The sequence below is a fragment of the Dermacentor silvarum genome, chromosome 5, assembly GCF_013339745.2.
Source record: "Dermacentor silvarum isolate Dsil-2018 chromosome 5, BIME_Dsil_1.4, whole genome shotgun sequence".
Lineage (NCBI taxonomy): Eukaryota > Metazoa > Arthropoda > Arachnida > Ixodida > Ixodidae > Dermacentor > Dermacentor silvarum.
The window spans coordinates 5,738,188-5,757,653 of NC_051158.1; the positions used below are offsets into that span (position 1 = coordinate 5,738,188).

At 45.9% G+C, this 19,466-nt stretch overlaps 1 protein-coding gene across 1 annotated transcript; it reads left to right on the plus strand.

Moving 5' to 3' along the window:
* Positions 1-76: 76 nt before the first annotated feature.
* Positions 77-13,907, plus strand: LOC119452837 (dynactin subunit 5-like). Its single transcript, XM_037714791.2, is given in 7 exon segments — positions 77-314; positions 414-482; positions 576-671; positions 673-695; positions 3,300-3,411; positions 6,959-7,061; positions 13,735-13,907. Coding segments are annotated over 7 exon segments (555 nt in total). The 5' UTR covers positions 77-266; the 3' UTR covers positions 13,839-13,907.
* The last annotated feature ends 5,559 nt before the right edge of the window (positions 13,908-19,466 follow it).

Below are 19,466 nucleotides of genomic sequence, written 5' to 3' on the forward strand. Positions count from 1 at the left end.
ACAATACTTCGCCCCCTGAATCAGTACAACGAACAGCGCCACCTGCAGTAATTTTTTTTTTTTTTTAGTTTTGACCAGTTTCGGCTTTGGCTCAGACTCGGACGGCCATCAATGAATCACAACATGGCCGCCTAGATTTGTTTTCGCTTCCCAAGCAGTTGGGCGGCGGTTTGTTCCACCTTTCAAGGGTTAATTCACGCCGATTCCTAACTCACTTTCGTTACTAGTTTCTCTCTAAATACGAGCATCAAAGACGCAAGCTTGAAATGGATGTCGTTGACGTTTGGTACAACAAGCAAGACTACATAGAAACCGTGAGCACACAATGCTTTCGTACGATGTAGACTTCGCTACATGTATTCGTTTGTTCTTTCTCTGTAATAAATCATTGCCTCGTTCCGTGCGTGTTCCAGGCTTCCGGAAACAAAGTGAGCAGGAACTCCGTTCTTTGCGGCAGCCACAACATAGTCCTCAACGGAAAGGTGCTGCTCTTTGCGCTTGCATTTATTGATGCTTCGACTTTCGTGATCGTTGGTTAACCGGAGCAGTTCACTCACTTTGCCGTCCGCTTGCAGACAATCATTCAGTCCGAATCCATCATACGCGGGGACCTGGCAAACGTCAGGATCGGCCGGCACTGCGTCATCAGCAGCCGGTCAGTGATCAGGCCGCCCTTTCAAGAAGTTCAGCAAAGGGTAGGTTTCTGGCAGTTTCGATTTGACCTAGTGTGCTGTGCGATTCACTTTTTAAAAAGGAACACGTGAGCGTACAGCACGTGCTAATTCTTTCATTCTGGGAAGTGTCTACGATCCCAGCCGACGACTTTGGGCTGTTGGCGTTGGCACCTTCCTGCGTACTTAGCTAGTGCATTGACACGTAGCTTCAGCCAGCTCTTTCCGTTGGACCACCGGCTCTTTAGAATAAAGTGTACCCTTTAACAGGTGTATCCTTTTAACAGTGGACCGCACCCTACCTGTTGCTGTGTTACTGTCAGTAGAAAATGTCGTGCAGATTGACATTTCAATATGTGCGATCACTGTAGGTCGATTATGTGACTTTTTGAGTGATCAGAGACTTAGAGTAGAGGTGAACGAGACAGAGTAATTATTGTACGTTGGTAGTAAAAGGAAAAGAATTAGGATATCTTAGATCTAGGAAATTGCAGCTCAATAATCATGGGATCATGACCAATGCTACATTATGTTGCAAAAAGCCTTGGAGCTTTCTGTATACTTATGTATTTTCGTACTTTAGTTGTAAATGAAAGTGTTGTGCATCTGCAATGACTCGGGCTTTCCTAGTTTGACCTTAGATTGTTATTAATAAACAGCAGAAAAAAAAAGGACACCCATGGTTTGATATTATAGACAGATATCAAGTACAAGTTTAATTGCTGTATGACCGACCTCACTTTTTCATGAGCTTATGTTCTTTGCATTGTCACATAATTATTTGCCAAAGTTTCCCATCTTTATTGGACAGCTTCCATACAGAAATTGAGCACAACCTAATTTGATGAATGCATGAATTTGAAAACTGCCCGTGTGTGTTATGGGGATGTCACACTGCCTTTTAACTCTTGTCTAATTGTCACATCGATCACCATCTTAGAGCTTTTCTTACATCGTGTTCCTCATCCCCGCCATGATTACACATCTACTGTGTGTAAGATCTGGCTAGCTGGTATATTCCAGTACTGAACCATTACTGAACTTCTAACGTACATGAAAAAAAGAAGAAAATAAAAAGAAAACACGGAAGGTGTGTGAGAGAGAGACAACTTTGTGAGGAAGCGCACCTTGTCTGCTGGTTACTGTGCTGAATTCTGTACCAATGTGCTTTTCTCACTGTCGATCATGTCAGTTTGGAGTTGTGCAACACTCGTGTGGCTGTCGGCATCAGTTTATCTGCATAATGGTCCTCAAGGAATGTCATTTTTTTTTGTACATTACCCATTGTGGTGGCTCAGCAGACATGGCATTCTCCTTCCGAGCACGAGGTCACTCAAGCAATCAATCTATCAAGTCGTTTATTTTTGATCCGTATAGGAACAGATAGAGGAGTGGCACAAAAAAAAGCTGTCGCGGACAGCTTGACGAAGCCACAGCCCCCTTTTTTTTTCTTTCAGCATCAGAAGCAGCTGGTACATATAGGACACTTCTTTCGAAAGAACTCATGTAAATAATAACTGTAATAGAACAAAGAGAAAAATAGTGTAGACGCACACAAATGTCAAAAACACTCATGTACTGCACTTTAGGTGTATGTGGAACAACCCCACATTGTCGAAATTAACCCTTGTAGTGTTGCTCCCTAGGTAACTCAGGCACCCAACCTTGCACAACCCCTGCCATTCCCAAATATACTTGTTTTGTGTATTCGACGCACTCCCTGCCTCTCTTGAAGAAACTCGCTCAAAAAAGAACACTGCTTAGTTGTTGTGTGCTCTCTATGGAGAGGCCACCTAAGCAGACGAAAACTTGTAAGTTAAATTTCTGACAGCAGGTGGAGAGCAAATGTCTCCGTGCTCTGTCGCTCCATTATGGCAGGTTAGCCATGATGAGCCAGTGTGGCCGGTCCAGCTGCACCTTGACAGACGGAAAAGAATTTATGAACAGTGTTTTGAAGTCTGAATTGGGAGAAAGCTACTACAAAGAACCAGCTTTCATGTAGCATGAAAGTCCACTGAATCAGTCCACTGTACCAGTACACGAAACAAAGAACGTGCAGTCAACGTGTTTTTCTGTAGCCTTCTGCTGTGGCATGGCCTCAATGTTACTTAGTGACGTGACATTTTTTACCTTACAGATCAATGAACAAGGTTTTGCACATTATTTATTTACTAATAAATATATGTTACAGGTGCCTAGAGGCACTGTGTAGAAGGGGAATGTACAAAAATGTCAAGGGTAAATTATACAATAAAAACTACGGCTCTAGCAGTATTTTTCTGTGTATTTATATGTTGGGCCTATTCGAAATCCAATAGCTGTGTTCCAACAGTAGGTTGCACGTCATTCTTTCTTGTGGTGCGGTTGGCTTCTATGTAGAAGTCATCGAACATGCTGGTTGGAGCAAGAGCTTAGATTTACATATCACTAATTGTTGCTTGGCTAGGTGGTTTGTGCTTGGTTACGACATGAAAGATGTGAAACGATTTGAAGAAACGACAGGGGCATGTGTCTTGACCTGTCGCTTCTTCACATAGTTTCGTGTATTTCTACACCGAAACTTTACTTAAGTTCACACTTCACCTTTACGACTGTAACATTTATGGTTTCTCCCTACTTTTCTTACAGTGTCGCCTTCTTCCCACTTCACATTGGCGACCACGTCTTCATCGGAGAAGGCACTGTCGTCAATGCTGGCCACGTCGGTTCTTTTGTCTACATTGGCAAGAACTGCGTCATTGTGAGTACTGGTCTGGCCAGGCTGTCAGGCATACGACGTAACTTTTTTTGTTTTTATCAAGTTCTGACATTGAATCAGAGCAGAGCATCATGCAAAGTACAGAGTCATCAGCTTAAACAGAAACATCATTTTCTTGCTTTTGTATTCTTTATTTATTGTGCTGCAGTTGGCCATAGTGCACAATTATAGGGGGGTATATGACAGATGAAATTGCATGGAACTAAATTCGATTCATGGACAGGCAAGGAAACGTAAAACAGTGGTAAAAATGTACGAATTCAACCCACATCTTTGGCACTGCACGCGCCGTGCTTTAGCAATCAAGCTATCACAGCCACAATCCTTCCATTCACATTCTTGAGTATATATGTTTATGTGCACAAGATTAGCCTTGGTAGTGTACATTAAATCTTGTTCACACGCGCAAATACCCAAGAAGGTGGACAGAGGGATGGTGCTGTGGTAGCTCACCCGTTTCCTTACTGCAGGAAAATACAAAAAATTGTACCAAGTTTCCCAGAAATGCAGCATGCAGGAAAGCCACATTTAACGCAATAGCGTTAAGGGCCCTGTGTCGCAGAAAATCTGGCGTTGGTGTCGGCGTGGGTGAGGGCGCACCGGCGTTGTTGGTGGAAATAATCATCCCGCGCAGACCCTCGACGGGTGGTGCAAGGCGTTAGTGAACAAAAGTGAATTTCTCAAAGTAAAGTCCGTCAGAAAAATCGTAAAGTACGACCTAACCGCAACCTACAGACGTGATAACATGGGATTGTAATTTGAATATACGAGAAAACATAATTTTCATACGCCGAAACTTAAACACAAACGCCTTTTTCAGCATTTCTACCATTCACACAGCGGTGCACCGCAGTTTCTTCCTTGCATAAACACCATCCAGATGGCGCTTGCCTCCTCGGCAGCCGTGCGCGGAGGCAAAGTTGGACAAAACAGCTGCAATTGCCGGGAAGCCTGATAAGCAGCCACGGATCTTTGAATGCTATTCCATTCCACTCTTAAAGGCGAAGCTTAAGCGTCTTCCAAATTTTTTTAGTGCAAGCATTCAAGCAGGTGATAATGACGAGAAAGGCTACATTCAGGCCATCTAGTCTCAAAACCTGCAACCAGAAACAAGTTGCAGTGCAGACTTGGTGCTTTACACTGCAGGGTAGTATTCTTGCCGTGTGTGACGACTATATACTCTTCAGCAGTACAGAACGGGTTCAGTCAGCAAACCATCACACACGTAATGCCGAGGATGCGAGCCCGGCATTACGCGTGCGACGGTCCCACCATCTGCGGCATGCTGTCGTTTCCAGTGGTGGGAATGCTGCTCCAATTCACTCCAATCGGCTACATGCCGTTAAAACCTGCTACGTTCATGCCACAAATGAGAGAAACTGCTCCAGGACAAGCCGCGCCACACAATCTCAGAGGCTACGGTGAAAGAGAGTTGGGGTCGAAGCCAGGTGGCGGTCGTCGTGTCCCTTTGCAAAGAGTGCCATTGCATCTTCTGCCATTCATAAAGCTAACTTGGAGGAAGGGTTACTGGGCTAATCCAATCCAGTGCTCGCTCATGCATGCCCGTGTTCAGCCATTAGAAAACTGTTTACGCCATATTCGCAGGTTGTACGTGAAGTAGTTATGCCGGCCTAGTTCCGCGCATACAGCCCATTCCGTTGCTGGCGTGTCCCACATACAATTTGTCCCGGCGGCGTGGCCTTAGTGGGAGAGGTGTTCCTCAATCGACAAACGCGCATTTCACGCGTTCAGGATTGGCGGCTGTGTCGCGACACTCGGCAAACTGAAAATTACCTCCTGGCTTGTTATTAGCTACTTAGCTGTGTTGCGTTTATCTGTGTGTGCACGTAACGCAGTGGAGTTCTAGCTAGGCCATTTTACTAGCTAGACGTCTTTAGGCCTAAAATGAAATTGCTCGAACGGTCGTCCTGCGTACTACATGACTGTATTGCCGCGAGTTCTTTGTGCCTTTGGTGGCTTGCTTAACCGCTGTGGATGCACGGTGTTCACCGCTTCAAGCATGCAGGTTCACTCAGTGTGGCCGCATGATGGTTTAATTTGTTTGTGAGTGGTCGCATATGGGGGATTATCTTCCTTGAGAATATCCGCAATCATGTGCGCCGGTACTCTGGAATTATTTTTGTTCCGCGTGAATAGTGTGCAGCCGACAACCAATTCAGAATCATCACTGTTGGCTGCTACAAAAATATGCTACGAATCGTCATTTTTTCTGCTACAAAATCTGCTACAAAAACTGCTCTTGGCCATTCCCATGACTGCGTTTCGTCTGCTTTCACTTCCCTGTTCCTTTTTATTTCTCCATTTCAGTTAAACATAACAATTACTTTCCCCTACGCTTTCTTTGGATTCAGTGTCTGTAAAATTTTATGGTTGCGACTAACAAAACAAATCAAGGCGCTCTGATCCACTTATTTCTTTCGCTTAAAATATAACTCAGTCATGCTGGCGGATCTAGAGGCTCGGGGATCTGGGTGCCTGTCACAAGGGGCTAGCCGGGACGTTGAGTTCACGAATAACTTGAACGGTGGAAAAATGATCTGGATTGTGCAGGCTAGTGAAATTAACAGTTGGACTGGTCAGTGATTAACAGGGTCATTTATTAACGAGCAACTGTGGCGAGCCACAATTAAAGCTAGAACAAATTTGTTTCCATCACATAAGCAGCAAGCCGACTTGCACCTTTGTGCCTGTACTCGCGGACAACCTTACGAGTTCAGTACAAGCTCTGGCCACAAATGTGGACTGCACATAGCTGTAGAGAGCCACCAATATTAAAAGAAGTTCACCTCTGCTGTGACATCAGGGAAATCACGTAACATAATTTTCTGCATTTATGCGAGGACTCTTTGAGGTGCACAGTGGCATAATGTTTCCTGCGGAAACTACTAGAGTGACATTTGCTGTTAGTGTCTATGAGAGCTGTGATAATGATGGTTAAGCCAGCAGTGAAGTTATTCGCATAGTACATGGATTTGCATTAAATTTGTTCTTCTGGCTTCAGATGGCTTTGTGACTTTGAAAATTGATCATAACCAACAAAACAGTGCCCTCTAAAAGTGACAATTTGCAATGGTTATGCATGTGCACAGAGTCTTATTGCTTCAATATATCCATGAAGATATGATTGCTTCGAAATTTAGGCAAGTAAAGGAAAATGAAGCACTGCCCTCGAGCGAGGCATTAATGATGCAAGCTGTGTATAGTCTTTTTCGCTACAGTAACAAATATAGCGACAAGAACGTCTCAAGTCACAAGCATGAAAATTAGACAAATTCATGTACTAATCATCATTTTCATGGTAGCTGAATAATCACAGCGTGAGTCTATTGACTATATATAGTTCGAAAGTCTATGGACAGCAGTGTGTTTGCTACTGCGTTTTCAAGTTGTCACCAACTGTGGGTACTGTTTGCTTGCTTGCGTGGCCTTTTGTTGCCTCGCACTCGGGAATGCTGGCAAGCTGAGTGAAGAGGTAGCGAGTTTAATATGAGCGGGCGTCTTTGTCCAGGGACGGCGGAGCGTGCTCAAGGACTGCTGCATGATCGAGGACAACACCGTGCTGGCGCCCGAGACCGTCGTGCCGGCATTTGCCGTGTTCTCTGGCTCTCCGGGCAAGTTGTGTCTTGTGCTTCTGCTGCGCTGTCGTGCTGGTTGGTTCGAAAGTGCTCAGTTTCAGATGTCGAGGTGGACAGTGAAGGACAACCTAGCTCCTGTCCCGACTTTCACGAGAACTGTAAAAAATAGGAACCGTGTTTTTTAGTGACTGTCCGGCTTGCTGCGAGGTCGCAAGGGACGCAGCTGGGCTTACAAGTTGTTTATTAGTTGCTCGTAATACGTCGTGGTGGCTTAGGGGCTACGGCGGTCTGCTGTTGGAGCAGGAGGTCTCGGGTTTGGTTCCCGGTTGTGGTGGCTGCATTTCACTCACCCTCTTAGGCTTAGGTGCACGTTAAAGAACCCCATGTGGTCAAAATTTATCCAGAGTTCCCCACTGTTACGTCTGTCATAACTCAAGTTATGCCTTGGGACATCAAATGCCGTAATTGAATTGTTCATTCATAGTTTCTCGTGGCAGCTTATGAGGTGTGCAGTGATCTTGTGCAGACCATGAACATAGAGGCTGGAGAGAGTTCCCGAAGAGCGGTTGGTGTTCCTGCTGAATTCGCTGAATTAGGTTTTAGTTGGTTCGTGATTCGTCAGGTGTTCCAGCCAGGCAGACCTCTGGCAAATGTTTGCTTTAGCGCCTGTGTTTTCTATCTGGTGCTTCTGTTCCCATGTTGGTTGACGATGTCATGACCCGTGTGATATCATTCTAACTCCCCACAGTGGCGCAGCGACTGCGGCATTCTATTATGCTAAGTATGAGGCCATGGGTTTGATTTCTGGCAACTGTGGCTGCATTTTGAAAGGACGTGAAATGCAAAAATGCTCGTGCACTTAGATTTAGGTAGCACAGTTGAATTGGGGCTGGTTGGTACATTTCGGAATTCGAAGGTGACAGTGCTTGAAACAGGACGAATGCGAGAGGAGACAAACACGGCACTGACCAAAAACCAATTTTTATTGTGTATCGACGTCAATGTACATTGGTACTATAATCAGTATAAGGAAAACAAACCAACACGGACATACGACATCACAACTACGTCATTGCTCACAGTGCGATGTCACATGCTGCATAGTTACATGATTTCGTTGCGATGTAGCGATAGCAGGGGTGGGACTCCTACGCCAATTGCGCCATTTTGATACAAATGCAAATTCCTGCGCCAAGCACAGAAAATTTACCGAAATTGCGCCACGCTGCGCCAGAACAGCTTCGGCATGAGTGCTCCGGCAGTGGCCGTCAACATCGAGTGGATTCGTTCACAAAAACAGCGAAAGCCGTTCACATTCCGCACACCGAGCGGGCGGCAACTCTTGCGCAGTTTCTCGTGATTTTCGCGTTTATAACACTGGATATTTCGGCGCTTCTGGAAAGCGGCCGGCGCACGTGCACGGCCACTCTCGGCTGTTGTTGCTGCTGTCGGAACGGCCAGGGCGGCTATATTTAGAGTGTACTAGAATACGGAATACGGTAAAGTAGATGGACGGATAAAACTGAACCCTTTATATAGGGCGGCAGCTCACGCCACCTAGCCATGGCTAGTAATATATTTTGCACTTAGTGGAGGGTGAAATTTCACTCTTGCCTTGGTTTAAACCCCAATCAGATAACCTTCGTTTGGTTATTTCTATCCGCTTAAAGTCTATTTTATCTAGACTGTCCCTAAACCCCAATGCTTTGAAAAAACTCCGCGCAAGCACTCCATACAGATGGTTAACCAGCGAAGCTGAAACGTGTGGCCCCGTTGTTTAGCAGTGGGTTAATCCCGACGCTGTATTGAAGTCTTTCTCAATTATTGGTTACATGTTTGTCTTTCTAGTGGAACGCAAGCGCCAGTGGCGGAAGCGCATTCGCCGGGGTCTTAGCCCGCTTTCGGCGGGAGTTACGCGAGTGGCACTTTGGCTTCGGCTGCGATGAAACGTCCACGTTAAAATCGCGAAGTAGAACGCATGTGCCAATGGCGGGTGGATGCTGCTAACCACGACGCCGAGCTCACTCGAGATATTGAATGCATGCGACAATGGCGAGACGAGGAGCCGGCGTTGCGGGCAGAGCAGGTACGACGCAGAGAACGACGTCACTAACTGCGCTGCCAATGGCACGCGCGCTTGGGTGCAACGTAGAGAACGTTGTAACTGACGGCGCAGCCAATGGAAACGTTTATCAAAACATGGAACGAACAGCTGTTCGTTTTGCCTAGCCATATACAGCTCTCGCTGTAAAAATCAGCCCCGTTGCTTTTAACTGTACGGCGAAGCCCTACAGTTAAAAGCAACGGGGCTACACTACACAAGTACTACACAAAGTAGTACTACAAAGTTAAAGTTGCACTTTAAAGCAGTGGGCCAAGTGGGCCGAGCGACGCGGCGCTCCCTAGCTGAGGTGAAAAACGAAAAGTAAGCTTAGGGCGCTTCGAGCGAACTTGAAATTAGGCAGGTGCGCGCTGCAGCGGGTTCAGCGAGCGGGCCTCTCTGCCCTCAAGGTTTGTATAAAGTAAAACTATTCCAATCTGTTTTTTTCCCCATATGGGCGAGGCCTGAGCCATTTTGATGTATCACGAAGGGCTAACACCTTGTGCCTTACACGCGATGGAAGACGGCGTGGCGCGCTTCCTCCCTGCTTCCCTTCCTTGCGCGCGCAAGATTGAGTCGCCATCGTCGGCTCACCCTTGCAAGCTTTCACTCGCACATACAGCATATGACTCGTGGCGACGATGTTATTGCCCCTGGACTTTGTGCGGAACATCACGGCGACGGCAGAAGTGCGCCTGGAGTGTCTATATAATTGCTATCGCAATAAAGACAGATTGGAATGGTTTTACTTTATACCAGCGTGGAGCTTATTTCGACTCTCTGAGTCTGCGGTGACATATGGTGACCCAGAAATTATGTTACTGGGTCGATTGTGCCGCATAATTTGAAGGCATTTTCCACTATCATCATGAGCGTCCGTGCGTCAGTGTGTAGTTCAACCGTAGTGCAACCGATGTTCCCGGCTTTACAGGAAAGCAGGCGCCGTGCCACTGCTTGACCCACTCTTCTATAGTCTACCCAGTTTTTCATACAGAGCATCGTACTACAGCATGGCACCCCATCGCACATCATCACAGACCGAGGCAAAGCCTTTACAGCACAGCTCATTGAAGACGCTTTTAAACTCAGCTACACGACCCATCGAAGTACAACTGCCTATCATACGCAGACAAATGGCCTGACCGAACGACTGAACAAAACGATGACTGACATGCTGTCTTTGTACGTAGCACAAGACGTCGGGCGAGATACTCCCTTACATAACGTTTGCCTATAACACTGCTACGCAAGAAACAAAATGCTTCATGCCATTTTACCTCGTTTACGGCCGTGAAGTGCAGACTATGCTAGTGGCAATGCTGCCGTGCGACAACATCGATCATCTTGATCTTCCCCAAGATTCCGAACTTTTCGTGCAACGCGTGGAGGAAGCCTGTCAGCTTGCCGGAGTGAACATAAAGTAACAACAGAGTAAACAACAGAACATCGATGTGCTCCGTTACAATCTCCGCCATCAGCAAGTCGCGTTCCAACCTGGTGATCAAGTTTCGGTCTAGACTCCCGTCCGCTGAAAACGCCTATCGGAGAAGCTTTTGAGTCCCTACTTCGGACCATACAGAGTGTTGCAGTGAAATAGTGACATCAATTATGAAGTCCTTCCTGATGGAAGCCAGCCTCCCCGACATCGACAACCGCAATCTGAGATCATGCACGTTGTGCAGTTGAAACCGTGCTATAGCCCCTAACAGGCAACGTTTTCAGCAGCTTATGCCAGTTTTTGTTGTTTCTCATAGCTCAGTGACTTGTGACTGTATCACACATCACAGTGATTGTGACTATATCCTTTGTGTTCATCCTAGGCCACCTTGGCCTTCTCACGTCAAGCCTATATGTTTTCCTGTTTTTTTTTTAATATCTTTATTTTTTTTGGAGGAGGGAGGGACCTCTGGGTCTTGAGGGTATACTAATAAATAAATAAATAAATAAATGCCACATGGTGTGGCAGAGCAAGGGACTGAAGAAGAGGTGAACGAGGTTTGTGTTGGCATCGCATGTCGACGCTTACGCTTCGTGAAGTGCTAACGTCTGGAGACTCACTCAGCGTGTACTACGACAGGGTATACGTGACAATATCTCTGTTCCCATGCATTTAGACAGGAGCCCCCGAGCTAAGGCTCGCTCTTAAGGGGGGACGTGGCTTTGAAAATCAACTTCCTGAATTCTCCATGGATTTTGATGAAAATTGGCACAAATGTTTAGAATGTCTCCCTGATACTTCCATAAAAGTTTCAGAGTGATACCTTGAGAACATTTTATTGAGCTGAATTTTTCTCTCTTGAACTTTCTGGAGGGCCTGGGGAGCTTAAGAAACATGATGGAAGGCTCGTTGAGTATTGACTGCATGGTTAAATGTGTGCTGAAGGTCGTGACAGTCTTACTTTTTTTTTTTTCGCTACACAAATTTTTTAGATAGTCATTTTTCAAGTTACCTTCGCACCAAGCACACTTTCGGGGTGAACGAATAGCCATGCCATAAATTTATAAAAAGTCAAGATAAAAATGTGAGACTGTCTCGACCTGCACTGTAGTCCAAGGAACGTGACAAAAAAAACAGAATCAAAGTAGGCTAAACGGCAACGAAGAAATCAGCTCCAGAAACTGAGCAGAAAGGCGAAAAAACAGTTTTGAGAAAACGGCTCTCAAAGTTTCACCTTCTCTTCAGTTCTCTAAAACGCACCAAAGTTGTAATCTTTGATGTGTTTTGTGACGTGGGGCTTCTTGGACATGTGGCCTCTGGTCTGCTGAGCCTTCGTTCTGCCTTTTTCATGTTTGTATGGCATTCTTTACTGCTGCTCTACAAAGAGCATGGTGCCTGGGTTTCAAACCAAGTGAGGTGCATAACTATGTGGGCATAAATATACAGTTGTTCTAGCGTTGTATCTGCAGACTGCCTCATCGATAGCAGCCTCTAGTGCAGTCAGTGAGGCATTGTTTTCTTTTGGTAGAATCGACCATGTTACTGAATGAAGGCTCTTAGCAGCCTTCTGAATCATCTTCCATTGACAATGGCTATGGAGGTTAGGAGAGCCACTGATAGATAGGCAGCAATGCAGCTGCTAGGTGCTTTCCAGCCTGTACTTTTGTATCATGCCTCACTTCTGCAGCCAAGTATCTGTGCCAGCCCAAGTGGCCTAGTGAACAGAGCTCATGATGAGGTTCTCTTTACGAATTAAAGGGGTGGTATGATAGGTATTGTTACGAGATATCGTGGCATTACGATAATAGAGTCGGCGCGCGATGTACCAAGTCGCCGGTCCGAGGTGCCGATGTGCGAAATGCCTCGTCGCGGGTCCGCGGAAAAGACGCTCGACGAGCTCAGTCGCGCAGTCCGAGGTGCCGATGCGCGAAATGCCTGGTCGCGGGTCCAAACGCTCGGTAAGCTCAATCGCGCAGTCCGAGGTGCCGACGCGCGAAATGCCTAGCCGCGGGTCCGAGGAATAGACGCCCAAGGTGTCGACATTCCATGAGCGATGTGCCGACACGCGAAATGCCTAGCCACGGGCTCGAGGAGTCGACGCTCGAGGTGCCGACGCGCGAAGTGCCTAGCCGCGGGTCCGAGAAGTCGACACTTGTTGAGCGATGTGCCGACGCGCGAAATGCGTAGCCGCGGGCTCGAGGAGTCGACGCTCGATTTGCTTAGTCGCGCAGTCGGAGGCGCCAACGCACGAAATGCTTAGGCAAGGATCCGAGAAGTCCGCGCGCGATGTGCTTCATCGCCGAGTCGGAGACGCCTACGCGCGAAAGGCTTAGCCGCGTGTCCGAGCATTCCGTGCCCGAAGCTCGGTCGCGAAGTCCGCGTCACCGATGCTCGGAATGCTTAGCCGCGGGTCTGAGACGTCCACAAAAAGCGGAATCGCCCACGCTACTGCGATGTCCGCGTAGCGCCCGCTTTAACACTCGTCGAGATTACGGAAACTGTCCGGAGCTCGCGAGGAGACCGCAACAAGCGGAGCAGACGACGCCATCACGGAGCGAGCACCGGACCAATGGCGAACCGCGCTGGAGTCACGTGGCGGGCGCAGCCAATCGGTGGCTCCGGCACGACCTTCAATCATTTGCTTTTTGCGTGCTTGTTTCTGTATGGAGGAGATAGCTGAAGCGGCAGATTTGAAGACGGAGAAATGCGCTTTCCAACGAGACCAAGATGGCGGCGCTCGGCTGCGCCGTTCCGGAGATATCGTGGCTTGAAAAACGCCGTTTTTTCGCGATTTCCGTGCAATTTTTCGGCACCTTGGCTGATACAACAATTTTTTTAGAGCACTTCTACTTGGTTTTCAGTGATGATATTTCGGAATCAGATAGAATAAGAGTTACAGAAACTGAAAATGTGATTTTCAAAAAATCGATTTTTTAGCCATTTTTCGCGATGCGAAAGCCGCGTCCCCCCTTAAATGTTATATTGAATTGCATGATGCATTCTTACAGTGTCTTTCTTTCATACACGTTGCACTATATTTTGGTCGCAAGTGCGAGCAGCGAGAGAGGGGTTGTAGTGCTGCCTGCTATGTATGAAATGTAAAGTAGGCTGCCGTGGGGTGTTAGTTGTTTCCCCACTAACCCTGTGACCTTTGTGCTTTTTCCTTGTAGGTCTGTTCACTGGTGAACTGCCCGAGTGCACACAAGACCTGATGACGGACTTCACCAAGGCGTACTACCACCATTTCAGGCCATCGGAGAATGTGGCCAGCTAGCACCAGATATAATTGTATTTTACATATTTAAGAATAAAAAAAAATTGCAAAGTTTTGTTTTCTGTGTGCTCAATGTGTTTACTGTGTAGCTGCATATGTTTGTCTCCTTTTCTTTTACATTCCTCATTTTACACACTGTTATTAGATAATTATGAATGATTCTCCAACCCAAATTTTTGTTGTACTAGTAATAGTAAGGCAGAATGTAGAACAACTTGATGAGTTCAGCCCCCTATGTTACTGACTGTATAGTAATCTCGTTGTCGAGAGAATGGATACAGTTAATTAGGCTTCACTGGCTGGCGCACAAGCCTGTGCTGACATATTGGAACTCGACCTAAATGCATAGCTCGGATCTGCGTCTACGACTATGTATGCGACAGTGGCGCACCGACGGGGGGGGATTCGGGGGTTGTAACCCCCCCCTGAGGCCGACTTAACCCCACCTTTTGTTTAACCCCTTTTCTTTCCTTACGCATTTGAGTACTGCAACTAAGATGTAAGACGCGCAATCGTCTGCACACTCGCAAAAAACGCATTTTTTTACAATTTCCCGTGAAGAAATCGAAATTAGTGCTGTTTAGATGGTATTGGCAAACTGTCAACCCCCCCCTGGCAGACATCCTGGGTGCGCTACTGGTATGCGATGTTCCCGACGTGCTATCGAGGTTCCTGCCCCTGGTGCAGAGGAAGCCCTAGACTTTTTCACACTACCTGGGGCTGCTCAAAACAGCTCACACACCTTGCAACACATGTTGGAGCAGTGGGAGGCACGGCTGTCCAGCTCTGACCTGGCCGACCAGGTTGGAAGGGCGGCTAAGGCCAGTGGGGCTCTCGACTAGGGCTTCCCCATGAGAATAATCTATTTTTATAATTGAATAAAAGTTGCTTCTCTCTCTCTCTACCACCTGGCCTACCAGGAGCTGAATCGACACTTTATGTGCTGCCTGTGGGGTTGGCGTAGCATTCACGAATGCTTATTCATTACAAATCCGGAATTTCCGACAGCCAGCTTTGTGACATACGTGGCCCCAAGTAGACAGGTGTCTCGTTTTGTGTCTGCCCTTGCTATGCTACGCAAAATGCTCTTGGAACAGTTTACTATAGGCAGACCAAACAATGCCCTTTGTTGGAGAAAAAAACTTCGGCAGCACTCCAGCTCGACATGCACAGATTGCTGCCAACAGGTTGTTGTGCTTTGTGGGGATTGAGTGACAGGCTACAAGATTTCCTCCACTTTCACTCGCGTTTACCTTTTTCTTTTCTCTATCTTCTTTCTCTCAATTTTTTTCTGCCTCCTATCTCAAGGCTGCTGAAAAACTTGAATCGTAAAACAACTTTATGATACAAAGTGCTAGTATGCTATGTTTAAGCAGTATGGCAGATGGTTAAGAAAATATGGAAGGACAAGAAATTTGGCCGTTTGCCTCCTAAGGCTGTGTTGGCCATACCTCATGCATTTTAATGTTCCAAGTCAAAGTCAGCCGCAAGTTCAAAGTCTGCTATCGGCTCTTGTGTCTGTGAGATGCTGTATTGCGGAGGGGCAACCATGATAATAGTGTTGTGCATGTTTAACGTGTCGCACTATACTTTGTTCACAACAAGTCCCATGTCAAAGCCAAGGTACTACACATGAAAGCTTTTGTCATTTGATGTATGCTTGTTTGAAAGCTCCTACCATGAATGCCATACAAGGCATGCATGATACTACATGAAGATTTATACTTGTATGTTTCATGGCATAGAAGAAGAAGAACAGAAACATTATTGATGAATAAAATGCTCAATGGGTGGAGCACCTAGACAAGGCCATTTACTTGTTTAGGTTCACGTAGGAAGGCCAGCTTAATTAAATGTGAAGCGACAATTAAAGCTTAAACTATAATGGTGAATGCTGCTATGTCTCTTATTTCATCTTCCCATGCTATGTTGGGGTGCCGAGGAAAAAAGAAAAAGAAAACCCACGTGTGTATGTTTATGGAAAAATTGGTGTGATTTTGTCATGTTTATGTCGCAGAGTTAATTGGTGTCATCATAATGGTGCTATGAATGCCACAGATATAGTTATTTTTGGTAAAGCACTCAATGTCAGAGAAGAGTTTCACATCACGGAATTATGTTTATGTGAACTGGCACAGGGCGTCGTAACTTAAAATTTTGAATTATTGGTCTTGACAAACTTCCTTCATGTTCATGATACACTTGGGCAGCTTGCTCCTTTTTCAAATATTCAGACCTTCATTAAAGCCTTAACGAAACTTGTCAACTAGCAATAGCACTATGTGTAGTACCCTAAACAGAAAACTTTAGCTTGGGGCAAACTCCAATTTGCCTATTCAGATACATGTAAAATGCAGAAATTCTCTCACGCGACAACTGCTGGACAAATTTTAATGAAATTTGTTGCATTTGAGAAGGAAAGCTATATTCTAGTTACTGTAGGAAGTGGAGAGAGAGAGAGAGCAAGCGAGAGAGGAAAGGCAGGGAGGTTAACCAGAAGTCAGTTTCCGGTTTGCTACCCTACACTGGGGTGGGGGATAAAGGGGTTGGAGAGAGTGCAAAGAGAGAGAGAGAGAGAGAGAGCGAAAAAAAAAACAGAAAAAAAAACACAGGCATTGGTAACAAAGGAGGCGTTCCAGTCACAGACGTTCACACAGGCCAGTGGACTTCAGGAACCGCAGGAGCGCTTGCACGGCCTTCTGACGCGATGTTGAGTCGCGTCGATGTTGCAGAATTGTTTCTTCCGAAAACGGCTGGTCATCCAACTGGTTCAGCACGACGGAGAGCGATTGTCTCTGCACACTGTATTGTGGGCACTCACAAAGAACATGACGAATCGTTTCCGCGTCAGGTAGGAAGTGGAACATTGATTTAAGACTATGGGGGTGCTTTTTGCCGGCTGCTGGTAGAACGACTGGTCGTGGCAAAATTGTAAATGTAAAATTGTTAGTGTTTAACAGTGTTTTGCAGGAGTCTTAGTAAAAAATTAGCGGTATATTTGAGAGTGGTGCATAAATAGATCAGTTTTGTCTGTTTTATATCTTTTAAAAGGTTCAATTTACAGAATTGTGATGATGTTCTAAGAGTTGAAAACTAATTGCTTGCATTTCTTTCTTGATTTCGCAAGTTTTAACAGTCTTTTTGCAAATGTTACCGCCTAAATAATAAAAAAAAATGTGCTTGCTACAATCTCTAGATGTTAACATTTTCTTTTAAATGCAACATACCATCACCACCTCATCTGCCTTCATGGAAGAAGTAACAAGTGTTTTGCAAAATAACGTCGTGGACAACCTTCTGTAATATTTTTGTACATCCACCCCTTATGTTATAACCCCCAAGGGGTCTTTAAGGTAATAAAATGAAATTAAATACCAATGCACGGATGCCGAGCAAAATGATTTCTCTGTTCCACAGTATTTATAAACCAGCTCCCCCCTATGGTGGCTGGTATCCCCGCGCTAAAGCTAATGTGAATATAGAATTACAAACAATTTCCACTTCATGCATTCCTCTTGTGGAGGAAACAAACAGCGGTCTTCATAGGTATAGCAATCGCTCTGTAGACTTGAGAATAGTATAAGTATATACTGCAATTTTTGTATAAGTATATACTGCAATTTTTGTACATCTGCTGAGTCTGACCGCATTCAATGAAATGGTGTTTCGCAATTGGTCTACCGCAGAACAAGCTTATATGGAAACTAAAATTTCTACTGCAGCTTTGTTGAAATACTGCAGCAAACTGACTGTACAGTTCGGATTTGCGTGGTGTTTTTCAGCTAATGTTATGCTATATGTAACCTATAGCTAATCACTGCACCTTTGCATTTAAACCAAATTACATAAACTTGTGTATTAGTGGATGGATAACTTACCATATAGGATATAACAGTCCAAATATTGCTGTAAACGTGCATCCAACTCCAATTTAGTAGTGCGGTTTGCTGGGCGAGTTGGTGTATCATGATTGTGCATCAAACTCCCATTTGATTTGATTTGAAGCATCTAATCTAACACAACCTTTGGCAGTACTCACCAGGCATAAAGCGCCCCAACTCTGCCAAGTCTGCTTGAAGCATGCGCTCGTCATTGGCCGTGATCATTTCCCCCTTTTGATTATACTTTGATCTTACTTCATCATGCGATAGAACGGAAGCCACCGCAGCCTGTGTTGTGCAAAGGGAAGCAAAATGTTCAGCCGTTTTTCTTGGGAGAAATCAGTCACGATTGGCCCCCACTACTTCCGACAGATAATAGTTTATCACATCATAAAATCCCAGCGTATCGAGAACACTAGGACATGGTTGACGTGAATGGGATTCGAACGTACGACCTTGCAGTCCCGAAGATTGAGACTCGAACAACTGCGCCACGAAACGGCCGCAGAACGTAAGAATAATTTCAGCTGTTTCTTGCGAAGGTTTCAAGCAGGCTGTATACGAGCCAGTCGCAAAAAAGTAATGTTATGTCGCACTCTTGAAAGCAGCCAAGGGGGCTGCTCACACTATCACATGCGACAACTGCATAATTTATCACAAGGGAAACGGCTTTGAGCTCGCGATGGGAGATCTCAAAGCAGCTATTTGTGAATGCGGGATTCGAACTCGCATCCCCGACATCACGAGGCCGTGATGCTATCCACTACGCCACGAGAAGACGACCGCGTACGCTGCGTCTTGCTGTTTAGTATATCTCGTTTTGGTAGGACTAATTATAGTCGCCAGTCCTTAATTGTTAATTTTAGGCGCTAAGCATCGCGTGAGCAGCAGCCGAAGGGCCCAAGCTGCCAAGGCAAAGCGGTTGTGAGGATGATGGCATGGCGCTTTCATGTTTTCATCATCGCTTTAACTTGCCGACTTTGGACAAGGTCCCCCATCTACCGAGGAGAAGAGAAGTTTGCCATTGGCTCCGAGATTCGTACCGCACATACGAACATTTAAGTCTCGGAGGACATAAGCAATGCCGATTGTTGGGGTATATCCCAAAAGAGGGCGACAGCATTCTAGCTGGCGTTTTTGTTTTGCGAGTTTTAGCAGATCGCTGCATGTTGCGTGTTGCATTGCATTTCAACGTGTTTTAGACAGCATTCTAGCCGGTGTTTTTGTTTTACGAGTTTTAGCCGATTGCTGCATGTTGCGTGTTGCATTTCAACGTGCTTTAGTTTACGTTGTGATGTTACCGACATTTGCAGTTCCAATCACCTGCATGGCTTTGCGTCGTAAGCGCGTAATGTTTATTATCCATTTAGATTCAACGGCTTGATTGCTTCAGAGAGCGTCATATGCAGCCCGAGGGCGTATTCTCGGACGACGACTTTCGGCGGTACTATCGCTTTTGCGTGACGTAGTGCACGGTACGTTGTGTAATTCGAGCGGTTTTGATCAACAATGCAGCCAATCAGCTCATCAAGTTTTGCTCAACCAGCCAATCAGCGCGCACTGAAACGTATATATCCGAAAGTGCGCGACGATGCTTTCGGTGCTCGGCCCTCCATCGAGCACTTACGGATATTTCACTTTCAGTGCATGCTGATTGGCTGGTTGTGCTAAATTTGATGAACTGTTGGCTGGTTGAGCAACATCGCTCGAATCATACAACACGCCGTGTACTAACTACGTCACGCGA